This window comes from Mauremys reevesii, linkage group 1 (genome assembly GCF_016161935.1).
Source record: "Mauremys reevesii isolate NIE-2019 linkage group 1, ASM1616193v1, whole genome shotgun sequence".
Taxonomy (NCBI): Eukaryota; Metazoa; Chordata; order Testudines; family Geoemydidae; genus Mauremys; species Mauremys reevesii.
Genome location: NC_052623.1, coordinates 67,463,343 through 67,482,871, shown reverse-complemented (window position 1 = coordinate 67,482,871; position 19,529 = coordinate 67,463,343). Strand labels below are relative to the sequence as shown.

The window sequence follows — 19,529 nt, the reverse complement described above, 5'->3', positions numbered from 1 at the left end:
TCTGCCTTTGCAATGAAGTGGTAAAGAATGTTTTGTGGATTCCGAGGGTCACACTGCCCTCAAGCCATGGCAGAACCACTGTTGTTAATGCGAGTTGCACCTAACCTGACACAAGAAGATTATCATACAACCATTCTGTTTTAGTTAGTTGTAGATGTCCTGATAGAGGTGAATTTGAATGAGGAAAATAGTGTCCTTGTGGACCAAAACAGATATAGTTTGTTATGAAGCATTTCTGTATATTAATTGAGCCTTCAAAGAAGGCCTCTTAGAAATCAACAGACACTAAGGTTATGTCTACGCTGCACTTTTGTCGATTGCGGTGTGAAAAAAAAACAAACCACACACCCGACCAGCAAAAGTTTTACTGACGAACAGCACAGGTGTGGTCAGCACTTTGTCGGTGGGAGATGCTGACAAAGTTACCACCACTCATTTTGGGTGAGGGGGTTCATTTTGCTGGCAGGAGAGCTCTCTCCTACCAACAAAGAGCGACTACATGAGAGACCTTACAGCAGCGCCGCTGTACGCAGCACAGCTGTGTCGCTGTAAGATAATCAGTGTAGATATAGCCTAAGCAATGTCTTCAATTAATTGTCTGAATAGCTTGTACTGTGTGTGTGTGTCAAAAGGTGAGTATCAAATAGAGTAGTTCAGTCCTCCAACACCAGACTGAATGTGTTAGTACTTTAGGATTATGAAATAACGGAGAGCCGAAGCCTTGTGACGTCTTCCCTAGTGTGCGCGTTCTCTCTCCAAAAGAAAAGAAAACACTTGAAACGCTGCATGTTTTGTTTGGTCGCTTCAGGACTGTTCATATTTGCTTAGACTCCACAGTAAGGGCAATGAAATGAAAGAAATTGACATCTCCCTTGATATGGCTTCTAAAATCCAGCAGTTCTGCCAATTTCCTTCCCTGCAAAACTGTTCAGTAAATTTTATGCATACAAGCAAACTGAGACATTTGGCAAAATGGTTAGGGGTGTGTGCATGAGTGTATGTATAGACACATGTGCACACATGCACGCACGCATGCACACCATACACATATATTTTTCATTGACATAATTTCTCTCCCTTCTGCCAATTGGAAATTAGTAAAGACACTAAAGGTCTGGACAGGACCAGATTAAGATTCCGGGATCAGTTGTCTAACCTGCAGGTATAGTCTGTCAAGACCCTTCAGAAAACAACTGGGTTGGCGAAGACTGAACGGCCAGCTGCTCCCGGATGGAACGCCGAAATGGCCACCAGGTGGACCTTGAGAGATGATACCGAGAGGCCCTGCTGTTTCAAATGTAGTAGGTAATCTAAGATAAGAGGTATACGTGCCTGCATTGGGAGAGTGTGAACTTGAGAACACCAGATTGAGGATCTTTTCCACTTGGCTAGTTAGGTGGCCCAGGTGGGGGGTTTCCTACTGCCAAGTAGGACCTCCCTAATGGCCTCAGAGCACAATAGCTCCGTTGAGTTTAACCACAAAGCTTCCAAGTGGTGAGTTGAAGAGACTAAGGCTGGGATGATTGAGGTGGTCATGGCCTTGGGAATCAGGTCCGGAAGCAAAGGCAACGGGATTGGGGTGTCCACTGATAGCTCCAGGAGCGTGATATGCCCGTACTGGCAGAATGACCACAGCCCTTTCCCTGTGGATCTTGAGCAGAACCTTGTTGACAAGTGGAAATGGTGGGAATGTGTACAACAGGTGGTCTGCTCAAGGCAGGAGGAACCCGCCTGTGAGGGAGCCCAGACTGTGATTTTGGAAGGAACAGATCTGGAGGCAATTTCTGTTGCTCTTTGTGGCAAACAGGTCGATTTGGGGATCTCCCCACCTTTGGAAAATGTTGTTCACCACGTCCAGGTGAATAGACCACTTTTGATTATGAAAGGATCTGCTAAGATAGTCCGCCAACTCGTTCTGAGAACCTGGGAGGTAGGATGCTATGAACTGAGCGGGCTATAGGGAAATCCCACAGCTTGAGGGCTTACTGACACAGGGGAGAGGAACGAGTTCCACCCTGCTTGTTCATATAAAACATCGCAGTTGTGTTGTCTATCACCACCTCTGCTCATTTCCCTTGCAAGTGTGCCTGGAAAGTCTGGCATACCAGGTGGACCGCTCTCAGCTTCTTGAAGTTGATGTGGAGTGGAGAGCTCATCTTGCAACGAGAGACCTTGGGTCTGAAGGTCTCTGGGTGAGCACCCCAACGCTGAAGCTTCTGTCACCAGGGGCAGGGAGTGCTGGGGCTTGGTGAAGGGCACTCCTGCACATACCTTCTGTGGGTTGAGCCACCAGTGGAAAGATTCAAGAACTGACCCCGGGAGGGTGACCATCTTGTCCAGCCTGTCATGCCCTGGCCAATAGGCTGATGCCAGCCAGACCTGGAAAGGTCTGAGCCTCAACCTTGCATGCTGTACCACATACATACACACTGCCAGGTGACCAAGGAGCTTCAAGAAATTCCTCGCTGTGGTGGTGGCTTTTGGTGATGAATATAGGGGAAGAGAGAGGAAATCCAAAGGTCCAAGAACATAAAAAAAAAAAAGACTTCGCTGATCAAGTTGTACACCTTCCTTTGCAGATAACGGGAGGATACAGCTCATGCATGTACACTAACATTATTGATCAGATTCTGTCCTAAGATGCATACCAACCCACTGAAGTCTTTGGGAGATGTGCACGGGTATCTAAAGGAAAATCATTGTGCACGTGCAAAGACAAACAGATCAAAACTGTTAGTTACTGTGATAGCCAGAGGGTAAGGGTCTCCCTGGTATCTAGCAGTGAGTCTTAGCTGGCCTGACCAGCTTAGTGTACCACAACTCACTATTGTTATAATCTGTATCTAAAAGGTGTTATGTAAGGTATCATATGAGAAATGGCAACATGCCGGCCATTAATATTATTGCATGGTGTATGTACGGGTGTATAGCGATGTGGGACTGTAAATGGGTTGACTCACCCCTGCGGCGCCTCCTGCTGATGACTCTGGGGAATTAGCTCTTTCCAGCCCGGGAACGCCCTCTGCAGGCCGGTGATCCACCTGTTTGCTACTGGCCCCGTGTCCCTCCCAGGACCCGAGTGCCCCTTTGACTGGATCTCCCCCTCCCAGGGGAACCCCCACCCCACTAGCCCCACTTCGCCTCAGTGTTGGCTACTGCCCAGTCTCTGTCTAGCCCCCGTTCGCTGGGGCAGACTGCAGTATCCACCACTCATCATCGGCAAAGGGGGTTTGGACCTGCTGCCTTGGCCCCCCCCCCCGTGGGTTGCCCTCTGCAACCCCAGTACCCTTGTTGCCCTATGCTAGGCCGCAGCCTGGGGTTTTCTAGGCTGGAGCTTCTCCAGCTCCTCAGCCTTTCCCCAGCCCTGCTTCACCCTAGGTACCTTGCCTAATTCCCTGCAGCCAGGCCCTTCTCCCTCTATAGGCAGAGGGAGAGTGACTGGGCTCCTGGCTCACAGCCTTTTACAAGGGCCAGCTGTGGCCTGATTGGGGTGTGGCCCAGCTGCAGCCACTTCCCCCAATCAGCCCAGCTTGAGAGCAGCAGCTCTCAAGCCCTGCCAAGCCGCTTTTAAATCCCTTCCACCCAGGAGCAGGGGTCCACCCTGCTACAGGGACTCACACCTGCAGCGCCTCCTGCTGGTCATCTCTGGGAATTAGCTCGTCCAGCCTCCGGAGTGCCCTCTGCAAGCCGGTGTCTCTCCTGGACCCAGTGCCCCGTTATCTGGGGTGCTGCCCCTTGGCAGTAACCCCTTTGTCTCAGTGTCTCCCCTCCCCGGGGAGCCCCCACCCACTATCCCCACCTTGCCTCAGTATAAGGCTACTGCCAGTTACTGTCTAGTCCCTTCACCCTGCGGCAGACTGCAGTATCAGCCTACTCATCACTGGCAAGGTTGGGTTTGGACCTGCTGCCTTTGCCTGGGCTGCCCTCTGCAATCCCCAGTACCCATTGGCCTTCTGCTAGGCTGCAGCCTTGGGCTTTCCAGGCTGGAGCCTCCCTAGCTCCTCTGCCTTTCCCCAGCCCTGCTCCACTCAGGTACTCTGCTCAGGTCCCTGCAGCCAGGTCTGTCTCCTTCTACAGCTAGAGAGAGACTGTTGAGCTTTTGGCTCCAAGCCTCTTATACAGGGCCAGCTGAGGCCTGATTGGGGCGTGGCCCAGCTGCGGCTGCTTCCCCAATCAGCCTATTAAGCTGCTTTCCCTGCCACAGCCCTCTCCCAGGGCTGTTTTAAGCCCTTCAGGGCAGGAGCGGGGTAACCACCCCGCTACAGGGTGATATATGAAAAATTATAAATATGCACTGGAAATATGTTCGTAAAATGTGTTTGGCAAGCTGGGCTTAAGTCACCCAGTCCTAGATAAAGGAATGTGATTCCACCTCCTTGAAGGTATCTCCAGTGTAAATTAACCAAGAAAAGATAATGAAATTACACTTACATGCAAGGTAGACAAAGCCATCAGTGGGGGAATGGCCACTAGTTTGTCACTCTGGTGAGAAAATTACTTTGAACAAAAGCCTCCAGTTTATTAAGTAAGGTTTTAGTCTTAGAAGCATATTTTACTTTTGTTTGTAACTATTTCTATCCCAATTACTTCTACTTGGTGTCTCTTAAATATCTGTTCTTTATTAATAAACTCACTCTTGTTCTGTTACACAACCAATCATCTCAGTGTAGTGTTTTAAACTGAAGAGATTAAGTACAGCTGGTGCTGTGTACTGTCTCTTTAAAGGAACAGCAAGCTTGATACGTTTTAGTGTGTGTTCCACTAAGCGGGACTGGACTCAACAGGGGAGCTGGAAGGGCTGTTGGTGTCACCCTGCATGGAGTAAGTAACCAGGCTGCGGAAAGCCATGCTGGAGCTATTGTGCTTGGGAGAACGCTGCTGGTATCAGGGATGTGAGCCAAAACTGCACAGCACAGAGGCACCCAGGGTTACAGCGTAGGTGGTGACACAACCCCTTACTGGTCTAGGATGAACCCCTAAGCATCACATTTATTCGCTGTAAGGTTTGTCTCTCTCGCTCTCTCTTTCTCACTTGCTCACATACACACACAAAACCTTCAACTAATTGAACACACAACATTTTGTGTCCTCCCCTCCCCCAAACACACAAATCACCACTGATCCTATATTATAGGAAGTGAAAGACAAATATGTGATATAGTACTAAAGAAATGCTAGTAGAGTTAATCTTTCAGTCCCTATCAAATAGATAACACAAAACAGTGACATCAGACTTAGTTTCTAATGATAGATTAAACTTTTAACTTAAGATAAATGAACAGAAAAGGATAGATTTTTTTTTTAATTACAACGTTTGCAAGCAAACACAGGATGAAAACGTTGGCACCTTGAATGGGAAAGTAATAGTGTACATGGCATGAAAGAAGGCTTATCTTAATGTGGCTGCTTTTAAAAATATTTAAAATATGTCAACTGGATTAATTCCTAATATCTAGCCTCTTGTTACTTAAACTTCTGTGGTGGCAGTGATTACAAGCGGTGTTTTATGAACACACACACACAAAAAAACACATCCTGAATTCTGAGCAGGATTAACCAGACAAAAAGAAAGAGTCTCTTTATCAACTCTTAAGAGCACATGAAGTGACTGAATCTGATATACAATCAGTTTTCTATGTTGCTGCACAGAAGTAATTTAAGGTTCCTTTCAAGTAAGGCTATATATATACACAAAACTAGTATTTCTGTCTTTTTAGATTTAGATTTCTCTGTAGTTATTTACTTATTCTAAAACTAGATTCCAATAACATTCTCAGATGTAGGCACATGAAACTGAAGATTTATCAATGGCACGACAGATGCAGCTTCAATGAAGCAAAAGAGAGTTTCACTTGCTTATACCAATGGTGAATTTGGTCCACATATTGTAAAGAGATATGTTTTAACCTACCTGGTTGCCAACTAGAAGAAGGTGTTCTCCCAGCAAAAAGTCTTTTAGCATATCCTCCATCACCATCATATGCTAGAGACAAAGAAAACAAGAATTTTAAATACTGTGCTTATACACACAAAATAAATCCAAGGTTATTACTTAAAGTATTTTTCACAACCCTTATCTATTTATCTATATCTATTTATTTGGTATTCTAAAGAAATAGAATTGTCTCAATCAGAGCAGAGGGAATCTATTCAGTAACTGAAACAGTTTTTAACTCCATTGATATACTATCCTGCACTCTGACTGGCGTTAGGTGTCTGATTTCTATATTTCTCAATAACTGTTCAGAATGAATTTCCTTTTAGTCTGGTGGGCTAATATTTGTCAGCCACAGTGCAAGGACTGATATAATGACTGTATGTATGTAGACTGCATCATGGAATGGGCCACCCAAATACCCTGAGAGAACTTGCTTCAATATAGAAATAAAACCCTGGCTACCCGCACACCCCTAGTTGTCACATACCACTCCACACTGGAATCCATACAGGGTATCATTAAACAAGTAAAACCCGCAGTCTATGTGGACCGCATCCTGAAAGAAATCTTTCCTGAACCCCCTCTTCTGGCCTTCAAACACACCTTCAAACCTCTCCAAACTCATCATCAGAAGCAAGCTCCCCATAGACCAGGACACACCAACTCAAAGCACACCAGACTTTACCAGAACAGATGCAAAACCTGCAGACATATCTCCACCAACAATACACCTTTCAAGATCCAAGAATCCGGCACAGCCTATCACAATATGTGGTGTGCCTCATCCAGTGCACTAAATGCCCCAATAACAGCTGTGTGGGTGAAACCAGAGAATTACTATATTCTTGAATGAACTCACACAGGAAAATGATAGAAGACTAAAACACCCTATCATGTGTGGTGAACACTTTTCACAAATTTCAGAGTGGTAGCCGTGTTAGTCTGTATCAGCAAAAACAATAAGGAGTCCTTGTGGCATCTTAGAGACTAACAAATTTATCTGGGCATAAGCTTTCATGGGCTAAAACCCACTTCATCAGATGCATGGAGTGGAAAATACAGTAGCAGGCATATATACGCAGTACATGAAAAGATGGGAGTTGCCTTACCAAGTGGGGGGCCAGTGCTAACAAGACAATTCAATTAACAGTAAAATACCAAGGGAGGAAAAATCACTTTTGTAGTGGTAATGAGGGTGGCCCATTTCAAACAGTTGACAAGAAGGTGTGAGTAACAGGAGGGGGAAATTAGTTTTTGTAAGGACCCATCCGCTGCCAGTCTTTTATTCAGGCCTAATTTGATGGTGTCCAGTTTGCAAATTAATTCCAGTTCTGCAGTTTCTCATTGGAGTTTGTTTTTGAAGGTTTTTTGTTCAAGAATTGCTACTTTAAGTCTGTTATTGAGTAACCAGGGAGATTGAAGTGTTCTCCTACTGGTTTTTGAATGTTATAATTCCTGATATCAGATTTGTGTCCATTTATTCTTTTGCGAAGAGATTGTCCAGTTTGCCCATGTACATGGCAGAGGGGCATTGCTGGCACATGATGGCATATATCACATTGGTAGATGTGCAGGTGAACGAGCCCCTGATGGTGTAGCTGATGTGGTTAAATCCTACGATGGTGTCCCTTGAATATATATGAGACAGAGTTGGCACCGGGGTTTGTTGCAGGGTTTGGTTCCTGGGTGTGTTTTTGTTGTGTGGTGTGTAGTTGCTGGTGAATATTTGCTTCAGATTGGGGGGCTGTCTCCCAAGGTCTGTGAGAGTGAGAGATCGTCCTTCAGGATAGGTTGTAGATCCTTTATGATTCACTGGAAAGATTTTAATTGGCGGCTGTAGGTGACAGCTAGTGGCGTTCTGTTACTTTCTTTGTTGGGCCTGTCTTGTAGTAGGTGACTTCTGGGTACCCTTCTGGCTTTGTCAATCTGTTTCTTCACTTCACCAGATGGATATTGTAGTTTTAAGAATGCTTGATAGAGATTGTGTAGGTGTGTCTGTCTGAGGGATTGGAGAAATTGAATTGTATCTTAGAGCTTGGCTGTAGACAATAGATCATGTGATGTGGTCTGGATGAAAGCTGGAGGCATGTAGGTAAGTATAGTGGTCAGTAGGTTTCCAGTATAGGGTGGTATTTATGTGACCATCGCTTATTAGCACTGTAGTGTCTAGGAAGTGGATCTCTTGTGTGGACTGGTCCAAGCTGAGGTTGATGGTGGGGTGGAAATTGTTGAAATCCTGGTGGAATTCCTCAAGGGCCTCCTTCCCATGGGTCCAGATGTTGAAGATGTCATCAGTGTAGCGCAAGTAGAGTAGGGGATAAGAGCTGAGGAAGCGTTGTTCTAAGTCAGCCATAAAAATGTTGGCATACTGTGGGGACATGCAGGTACCCATAGCAGTCCCGCTGACTTGAAGGTATAAATTGCATTGTATGTATGAAGTCGAAGGTATGTATTTAAATTATTATTATTAGAAAAAATTTAACATTTAGCAGTTTGGTTTTTATCATCTTTCATTTAATATGTAAATACTTTACATTTTCAAATAAATAATTTGAGAGTGCTTCCTGTTGACCTGGTATTAACTATGTTGTGGGGATGAGGGCTTATTTGCTATACACCTCAAAATGTCTTCAGCTCAAAATATTACCACATAAAACAGGATGCACACTCAAGTTATTACAGTAATAATATTGCAATAGATTACAGCAAACTACAATAATCAAGAACTAATAGGAACATTTTTTGTATGATGTGAAGAAAAGTCCCAATGGTCAAATTTGTCTCTGGTACACATCCGCTGAAGTCAAGAGACGAATTTGATCCAATATGTTTATAATTACGACATTTATATCACTTGAAGGTGAGACATTGATCTCTAATACTAGTTAACTCTGACTTCATCTCAAATACAAGTTTCTATTGCAATTAGTTTATTTTCAAGAAAAAAGAAATAAAATCCATCCCAAATCAAAAGTGTGTGACCATATTGCATTTCTCACAATCTCGGAATTAGACTGACTAATCAAAGTCACTGTTAAAATACTTGTGATATATTTAATACTAACTAAATGTTATAAAACATTCTAACATGTACAATTAGTAATGTACTTGAAAAAAAAATCAACCTAAACTCCCTCCAAACGAATAGATTTGTTGCAAATAAAAATAATGCAAGCATCTAAGGACCTTGATAACATGAAAAATGCAGGCTGTTTTACTAGCATCAAAATCTTGTGTATCCTCTGTATCTAGTGAAAATAGGTCATCTGTAAATAGGTCAGACAGGGTACTTAGAAAAAGGAATGACTGTCTTTACATAAATGTAACATAATACTATTTTTTGTTTCAGCATCATCATCTCATCACTGGTATTTGCTTCTTGAAATCAGTAACTCCTGCATTATTACTGAGTATATGGAAATATTCAATTTATAACACTGCAAAAGCTGTTTTGATTTTCCAAATCACTCTAGACCAGAACAAAAGGCAATATTTTAATGATGCTTATAATCAAAGCTTAATATTGCAAAATCCTAACTACCTAGGTCAAGAGACTATCAAATGCACCATAATTTTTGAGGAGTAGGGGAGAAGGCTTCAAGGCAAATTACTTTATTTTCTTGCATACATAGACACTGTAAATTTACAGCTGACCAGATTAGTTTTAGTCTAGATTTAACATCATGTATTCCAGAAAGCCACGTCCATTACACTTTCTGAGTTAATTGCTAAAAACATGGGAATACTTCCTCACATTTCATCATGTAAATAAACAAATCCTAAATTGTATAAGGAACTGTGCTCAAGTTGTTTCCCTCAAACAACTATTTTTGCACAATAAATGCAAGTACCGGTACTCATTAGAAATTGTCTAATTTTCCTAGCAACAGGGTCCAAGCTAGTATTGTAGTAAGATATACAGAGAAAATTTACAATCATGTCATGTTCATATAAGAGATTTGCAAATAGAAATGTCAAAATTCCACTAGATTTGGCAATACATATTCAATGCCCCGCAATAGCTAGGCTAATTAGAGCATTTAGCACATATCTAAAAATCATTGTTCTTCTTTTGAGTCTCTCAGTATGCAGCCCAGTTTAGATAACTGGCTCCCGCTTTGGTACTACATCTTCAGTTGCAGCATGCTGTGATTTCACAGCAATGCTGAAACCCCACTGGAACATGAAATGTTTTGGGGGCGAGTGTGCATAACTAAATGCTGGGTTTTTAACGACACCACACAATAATGCAATATATCTCTTTATTACCCATAGGCCGGTTTCATTCTCCAGCAGATTTTTATGGTTGTGAAATCATCATTAGAGAACTTTACTGTGTCACACTGGGGTGGGAGCTGGCAATGCAGGACTAAAGAAGAAAACTAATTTTTAGCTGGCACTATGCTACTTTCTGACAGTTTTTTAGGAAGACTCAAACACACAATGCTATTGTTGACAGATATGGGGCAATTTCCTTTAGCCAACATGTTTTAACAATAATGTGACACCTAAACAAAGCAAGTAAATATTCTAACATAGGTCAGGTTCAGATTTTTGCAGTGCTTTCAATTTGTAATCACTGTCTCCTTAAACAAGAAGATGGAAAGAGTAGCACACAAACAAGGGCATTATTCTAGGGTTTAGGATTTCATCTGTGAGAGTCCCAAAGTTAAAGTACTCTACTGAAATGACAGCACAGAACAAAACCTCAAAAATCGAATTTTACTAGGGAAAATTAAGAAGATTCTCACAAATTCACATTGCCAGCAGGGCCCACGCAGTGGAGGCTGCACTCTCTGCTCTGTGGAGGACCAGCAAATGAGGGGGGAAAGAAGAGGATATGAAGAAATGAAGGAAAGGAAACTCCCTAAGGAAGAGGCCCTGCCAAGGCTCTAAAACAGGGGTCAGCAACCTCTGGCACGTGGCTCGCCAGGGTAAGCACCCTGGCGGGCCGGGCCAGTTTGTTTACCTACTGCGTCGGCAGGTTCGGCCGACTGCGGCTCCCACTGGCTGCAGTTTGCCGTCCCAGGCCAGAGGCGGTGGCGGGAAGTGGCATGGGCGAGGGATGTACTGGCCGCGGCTTCCCGCTGCCCCCATTGGCCTGGGACAGCAAACTGCGGCCAGTGGGAGCCACAATTGGCCGAACCTGCCGACGTGGCAGGTAAACAAACTGGCCCGGCCTGCCAGGGTGCTTACCCTGGCGAGCCGCGTGCCAGAGGTTGCCGACCCCTGCTCTAAAATCTAGCACTAACAGGCAAACACTTCACAGGAGCTGACTGTGCTGCCTTTGGAAGGCAAAGCATTCTTGAGATTCACTCAGTGGGCAGGTCCTATGGCTAAGCATGCCCTGAACTGACAGCTGACACTTCAGTGCTGTGGTGACCAGAAACCTACCCTCTCTAGTGAAGAGCAGTGCACCTGCCTTTGCTAGAGAAAAACACTTCCCCTTTCATAGCATGTTCACAGACCCACTTCTTTGCTTTTTGTTATTTTTTTAATTCTCTTTCCCTTCATATACATTTTGGAATGTCTCTGGGTCAGCTGAACAGTGTGAGATGGTGAAGTAATATCTCTATTAACACCAAACAGCATGATAATTCTGAGTACAGAGCAGAGATTTTAACCATTAGTAGCCATATTAGAGTTTTGCATATATACAGCATCGTTCTCGAGCAATTCTTACACTCTGATTAGCTAAAAATGTCTGTCAGCCAATTAGAATCCTGGGATTTGCACATAATATAGTTATTAAGAACACTGTACAGTGATTATGCGAATTAGACACTCAGAACCAATGAGAGTGCATAGACTACATAACTGGAAGAAAACTGTATGCTGCAGCGACTTTTGTTGTATTTCTGCACTCTAGAGAGTCCATTTTAGAATAATAACTGGATATTATTTAAACAGGAGTGCATCAGTCTATGATTCAGCTCAGTATGCTGTTAATAAGCATATTGTATTAAAAAAGTGTTACAAATAAAATTACTATGAACAGTGACAGGTTTTCAAAAATTCAATTGTTTTGTATTTTAAAAATGTATACAAGTACACCTCTACCCCGTGATAATGCCACCCGATATAACACGAATTCAGATATAACACGGTAAAGCAGCACTCCAGGGGGGCGGGACTGTGCACTCTGGCGGATCAAATCAATTTCAATATAACGCAGTTTCACCTATAACGCAGTAAGATTTTTTTGGCTCCCGAGGACAGCGTTATATCAAGGTAGAGGTGTAATTCCTAATCCAAATTGTGTACTGCAAGCTGCAAAACTTCAAGTTATAAACTTCTAAAAATAGGATCTTAAAAAGGAACTGTTTACTTATAACAATAGTGACTTAGGCAAGCTGCAATAATAAAACCTCTCAAAACAGTATTTTATTGATTCACCATAAACAAAATCCAGGTTCAATAGTTGTTCTTTACTTTTTATGAATGTTTTACAAGATTTTTATAATCTCTTCATAAAGGGATGGTTAAGAAGCTTGATCTCTAGTCATCTGAAATGAGCACCAAACTTACCAATAAGATTAAATTTTTTCAAGGATCACTATTGCAGCCTGATGCAACCACTCCACAAACATGCTCTTTAAAAAATCTTTACTACAATGTTTAACAAACTCTATTGCATCTGTAGAGTCAGAGAAGTGCACTTACCTGGGTGTTCTCATAAAACAGAACATCAGGCACTTTCATTTTCTCATTGGGGTTATAAATAGGCATGGTGGCAGATCCAATCCTCAGAAACCCATTATGTATTTCACCTATACATTTTATGAAAAACAAGGAATTACTTATAACACTGATTTGCTGATGTGTGGTCAAGAATACTGGTAATGAGATAATAGATACATTTGTTGCAATGTATGGGTACAGCAAAGCTTCCAGCTTTCAGAAGAAAGAGGACAGAAAAGGAATAGCATAAAGCTCTAAGGCTTAAAATGAGTTCCGTTACAATGTGTGACAAATTGGTGATGTTAGGGGGACAAGTATCAGAAAGAACATTGTAAATTGTGACAGCTGCTTTGGCTGAAGCCTTAACTTGGTACTCCCTTCCTCTAATCATTGAGTGCCTTTAAAACGGTCTGACTGTATTCAGCTCTTAGAGAAACAGCATGCCAGTCATTTCCTTTAAACTTTAGGCAAGATAAAGTCACTGTTGGTTTCTTCATTCAGCACATTTTATACAAATGGGTTAATAACGCAAAATAGGAACATTTAAAACGTCAATGAAAAGTGGCTAAATTTGCATATGCTGGGGAAAACCTTCAGTAGTTTGGAGAGAAAAATAATTAAAACCACTGTACTGGCTAACCACAATAGTCTGCTACAAGTAGTTATGCTACAACACAGCAGTTCCAGGTACTCAACTCTGCCTCCCACAGATGCTTGCCCTTTTCCTCTATTCAGACATCCTGTTGAATTGGATAAACCTGAACTGTAATACTGAGAAACTGCTCTCCATTGTTCGTTTTTATTTTGTTTAGTTTAACTCTGCTATGGTTTTGCAAATGGCACAGTTACAAAACTGCTGGAAATGTGAACATTAACTTACTAAATCTGCTGTATTTTTGGTAGTTCTAATATTGCACATTCTTAATGAATCAGGTTCAATCAGATTTATAAAGCAATATAAAGTTTGCATATTAGTGTCAGTTTTGCAAAAAACTTATACTTTGTATGCAACAGAATGACTCTCTAGTCCAGGGGTTGGCAACCTCTGGCACGCAGCTCACCAGGGTAAGCACTCTGGCGGGCCGGGCCAGTTTGTTTACCTGCCGCATCGGCAGACCGTGGCTCCCACTGGCCGCAGTTCAACGTCCCAGGCCAATGGGGGCGGCAGGAAGCTGCACCAAGCACATCCCTCACCCGCGCCGCTTCCCGCCGCCCCCCTTGGCCTGGGACAGCGAACCACGGCCAGTTGAAGCCGCGATCGGCCGAATCTGCCAACGCAGCAGGTAAACAAACTGGTGCGGTCCACCAAGGTGCTTACCCTGGCGAGCCGCGTGCCAGATGTTGCAGACCTCTGCTCTACTCATATTACTATAATTCAAACTATTCTACCTATATGAAGTTATTACTTGGCACCAATTTATACTACATATTTTTTTAAACTGAAGAGAGCCTGCATTACTAGATACAGTAGCTGTAGACATTTTTATTGGTACAGCATTTTCCAAATATATGTTAAGACATGTCCCCTGTTTTAAAGATCTAACAATGAAAACAGACAAGACAAACACACACAAAACTCTCAACAACTGTGCAGGAGAGGAACAGCAAAGAGAGTACTGGTGAGGCTGTAAGGAAATGAAATAAACTGAAAAGAAGGATTTAGTGGACAGGAAGTGTGAGACTGTGTGGTGCATGACAGAAAACATGAAGCTGTGTGTGAGGAAAAAAAGATGGAAGTAGGAAGGCCAGAGGATAGAGGAGTAAATTGGGGGTAAACACGATAATGAACTAAAAGAGTTTTGGGTTATATTAAAGAGGAAGCACAGAGTATTGGGGAGGTGGAGGATGTGCTGCAATGGAGAAAGATCTAGAAGACTCAATCACACAAAAATTGTAAGCCTGGACAACAGGAAGGATGGCATGCACAGTTGTCAAGAATGCTAATGGAGGAAAGCAGCAAAGTGACCCAATAAAGCAAAGTGAACAAGGGCCCCATTGATCTGGGAGACTTAAAATGTAAAGGTCACACACAAAATTCCATGGGCCAGGCAACGATAAAGAATCACGTAAATTTAGGAAGAAAATTTAGAGAACATATACAGAGAAATACAGGTACATTCTTTAGCAAGACAACAGGTAAGGGATGTATCTAAAGCAGGGCACAATTAATTAAGGGAACGTTTAATACATCTTTTTATGTTCAAACAACTGAGTAAAGGTTAATGAAAGATTAAAAACAAAAGGTGACAGAATCTTACAACTATAATCCTTCTCCTCTTGTTTCCTAATATCCTCCGGGTTTATCTCAATCCCTGAATCCAGCAGATTTTTATGTAAAGCTGATCTTGCAAGATTTGGCAAAAACCTAAACCAAGGAGGGGGGGAAAAAGGAAGGTCAGTTTTACTTTTCTCAGGGTTCTTTTTGTCTTCCAAGATCAATGTGACACCCTGACCATTTATGCCCTAAATAATGTCAATTCCTGTCCCACTCTGACAGTTTCCCACTCCTCACCTACTCTGTCTGTGCTTACCAAAGGAAATGGGACCTTGTGCTATTGGAAACTGTCCAATTTCCTCTCCCCTCATCAATAACTCCTAATTCCAAAGTTATATGGGTAAAAAAAAAAAATACAATCACAACACACAGAAAGTTGTAGCTGCCAAGTATTCTTTAGACTTAACCTAAAATTCAGTCGCAAAAATATATTAATATAAATGCTCATTTTAAAGCACTACATTGTTATGTGGGATTCCAGTGAAGAAGCTGTAATGACAAATGAGTTAGGATGCTGGGGGGATGATGACCTTGTTCCTTCCACAATTAATGGGAGCAAGATCCTTCAGCTGTGACTGATCTCAGATCATACAGGCCCAAGGCTTCGACAACTGAAGCTTCTCAGTACCTTGGAGAATTTGGTCCTTAGACTTTCATCGCTCATATTTTCAGAACTTTTCATAACTGCTGTTGCCTTCCTTTGCAAAATCTGAGTTGAATACAACTTTTAAAAAAAATGCAATGCCTAAAACTAAATACAAACCTCTAACTCAGTGTTTCTCAAACTAGGGTCACCGCTTGTGTAGGGAAAGCCTCTGGTGGGCCGGGCCGGTTTGTTTACCCGCCCCGTCCGCAGGTCCAGCTGACTGCAGCTCCCACTGGCCACGGTTCGCTGCTGCAGGCCAATGGGAGCTGCTGACAATGGCAGCCAGTATGTCCCTCAGCCCGCGCCGCTTCCAGCAGCCCCCACTGGCGCGGAGCAGCGAACCGCAGCCAGTGGGAGCCACAGTCGGCCAGACCTGCAGACGGGGCAGGTAAACAAACTGGCCAGACCTGCCAGGGGCTTTCCCTACACAAGCGGCGACCCCAGTTTGAGAAATACTGCTCTAACTGACACCTAACCACATTGTATTCCATTAATACAACCCTGAGTAATATTTTATCTTTTTTGAGACAGCATCACACTTTTGACAATCATTAGTTCTGAAGACCTATTTCTATTAAGTCATTAAGCATATGCCACACACACACAGATTAGAAAGAAGTGCTGAAGTGAAATCTAACATTCTTTGATTAGGGAGGATTGGAATAGTAGCAGTTCTACTTTTAATGTCTAACTCCTTTAAAAAAATTAAACCATCTTTTTAGCATATTAGCAATTGTTTCACAGAACCTTAAACTTTCACAGTAAAATTAGTATAGCTACCTGGAAAGACAGGCTTTATTGACAGCATGGTAGAGACTTTCATCTGGATACTGTGATAGCCGACGACAAATTCGTAATAGCTGTCGTGTGGACAAAGATGATGCCAGTGACTGTGCCTGCCAAAAATAAAAGGTAATTTTATTAACAGTCCTCTTGGATTTAAACCGGAACAAACATGGAAAAAAACTATTTACACTGAAAGCAATTATTTCAAAATTTTGGTCTTAAACAGGTGCTTTCGTCCTCATATCCCAGTTTGCACTGCTTAATCCTTCAGAAGTTAGAATTCTGTGTTTGTGACAGGAATCTACTACCATGGAAATCATTATGTCACCAAAATGTCAGCATTATGATTTCACTGAATGAGCCAACAGGAAGAAAAATGTATTTGATAAAACAGGTGTGCGTGCTATATAAGTTGTGTTAACATTATATTATTTATTATTATTATTAGGAATTACAGCAAAAAAGAAAAACAAGTGAAAATTAAATTATTTGTGTTAAAGCTGATTTATTTGAAAGTTTCCTGCAGAACTTTATGGCAGTGCCTCAACATATATGACATGCCTCTGCAAATATTAGAGATACAGGATCCTGATTTCAGATCATCTCGTGTCCATTATTTTTAAATGAATTTAGCATTTGTAACAGAATTGACATCCTGGAAATTGAAGTATTTTATTTATTATCAGCTGAATATGAGCTCCCCATGTGATGCTCTAGCATAAAGAGCTTGCATGATCCTTGGATGTATAAACAAGGGAATACTGGGCAAGAATAGGGAAAGTGTATTACCTACTTATACAGTACTGTGCACACATTACTGGCATACTGTGCCACTACTGGAACACTCACAAACCTGGGTGACAGGGCAACAAAATGGCAGATGAAATTCAATGTTGATAAATGCAAAGTAATGTACATTGGAAAACATAATCCCAACTATACATATAAAACAAGGGGGTCTAAATTAGCTGTTACCAATCAAGAAAGAGATCTTGGATTCACTGTAGATAGTTTTCTGAAAACATCCACTCAATGGGCAGCAGCATTCAAAAAAGCTAACAGAATGCTGGGAATCATTTGGGAAAGGATAGATAATAAGACAGAAAATATGATATTGCCTTTATATAAATCCATTGTATGCCCACATCATGAATACTGTGTGCAGATCTGGTCACCCCATCTCAAAAAAGATAGATTGAAATTGGAAAAGGTAAAGAAAAAGGCATAAAAATTATTAGGGGTATGAACCAGCTTCCATATGAGGAAAGATTTAGAAGACTGGAGTTTTCAGCTTGAAAAAGAGAAGATTAAGGGGGAATGCAATCGAGATCTATAAAATCATCACTGGTGTGGAGAAAGTAAATAGGAAGTGTTATTTACTCCTTCTCATTACACAAGAACTAGAGGTCACCAAATGAAATTAATAGGCAGCAGGTTTAAAATAAGAGGAAGTATTTGTGGAACAATCTGTGGAACTCTTTGCCAGAGGATGTAATGAAGACCAAGACTATAACAGGGTTCAAAAAAGAACTAAATAAATTCATGGAGGATGGGTCCATCAATGGCTATTAGCCTTTCTGTTTGCCAGGAGCTAGGAATGGATAACAGGGGCTGGATCACTTGATGACTACCTGTTCTGTTCATTCCCTCTGAAGCACCTCGTATTGGCCACTGTCGGAAGACAGGATACTGGGCTAGATGGACCTTTGGTCTGACCCAGTATGGCCGTTCTTATGTTCTGGTGTCCACATATTCAAATAGATATTGAAAGTTGGAGACAACTGAAAGAAGAGCTATCAAAATGATTCAGTCTGGAAAATGTGCCTTATAATGAGCACTAAAGGAGCTCAATCTATTTAATTTATCAAAGAGAGAGAAGGTTAAGAGACTATTTGATTGCAATCTGTAATTACAAAGGAAGAAGGTATCTGATTCAGCTGAGGGTATGTCTATGGAGAATATACTGGCATAGCTATGTCGGTGTAGGTATAATGTATAATAATGGCATTATCCATAATGGCATAATCCCGTAATGTAGACACAGCAGCAGCTATGATGACAGAAGTATTCTCCCATCAACATAGCTGCATCCATGTTGGGCTAGGTCAGCACAGCTATGCTGGTCAGGGGTGTAGTTTTTTCAGACCCTGACAGAAGTAGCTATGGTGACCAAACTACTAATGGGTTCTCGAATCTAGCAGCAAAGACACAATAATGTCTGAAAGGGTCTAACAGCTGAAGTCAGAAAAATTCAAATTAGAAACAAGATGCAAATTTTACAATGAGGGTAAATTAACTATTCCAACAAATTGAAGTCTTTATATCAAAACTGAAGATCTTTTTAAAATAAATCTTTTCGTTCAACCACAAGTTATCCGGTGAAATCCTGAGTCCTGTGTTATGCAACAGTAAAGATTAGATGATCATAATGGTATCCTCTGGCCTAATTTATGAATCCACAACATAACTACATAGCATGGGTGACAAAAATACAAGCTTCTCCACACCATCCTGCCAATGTTTCTAAACTCTGCCTGAGTGAGGCCACCTGTAGAAGCAAGATAACAATTCAAGATCCAAGCCCATTCATTCTGGGGTCTCTGCTGAAACCATTTACAAAAGTGTCAGTCACTGTTAATTAAATAGTAGAGCTGGGCAGGAAAAGGTTTTCCTGTCATGTGAAAAAATTTGAGATTTCAGAAATTTTTCCCATCTCGAATTGAAATGAAAAATGAAAAATCTCAAAAATTTTCATGAACCAAAAGTCAAAAAAATAATTTGGTTTGGGTCAATCAAAATGTTTCATTTTGATAATTTGAAAGTAATAAAAGGAACCATTGACCTGAAACACACATTTTAATGCACAGCACAGGAAGCTATTTATATTATAAATATATATCCTAACCTGTGATGTGTATGATTATTTTATATACATATATGCACATCTCATATCATACTGATCTGCAGCTATCTTCCCACAGTGAATCTCTTGTCTGATAGCATACACTTTCTCTGGATATTTCACGATGCTATGGATGTTAGAGAGACCCTTTTTTTAAATCGCTCTGTTCAGACACCAATCACTTTACAAACGAACACATTCCCTTTTGTAATATATATTGTTAAAGAACCACGTAAATGCCAATAATGCCATAAATACATAAATAAGAATCGTCATTCACTTGCTTTTATTTATTCATAGA

At 41.7% G+C, this 19,529-nt stretch overlaps 1 protein-coding gene across 1 annotated transcript in view; it reads right to left on the bottom strand.

Moving 5' to 3' along the window:
* The window catches only part of VWA8 (von Willebrand factor A domain containing 8), a 277,696-nt gene that overhangs the window by 133,054 nt on the left and 125,113 nt on the right, over positions 1 to 19,529 (bottom strand). The window contains exons 17-20 of the mRNA XM_039506868.1: positions 16,321 to 16,436; positions 14,878 to 14,984; positions 12,602 to 12,708; positions 5,912 to 5,983 (exon numbers count right to left, since the gene is read on the bottom strand). Of these exons, the coding sequence (XP_039362802.1) occupies positions 5,912 to 5,983; positions 12,602 to 12,708; positions 14,878 to 14,984; positions 16,321 to 16,436 (402 nt within the window). The remainder of the gene's footprint in view (positions 1 to 5,911; positions 5,984 to 12,601; positions 12,709 to 14,877; positions 14,985 to 16,320; positions 16,437 to 19,529) is intronic.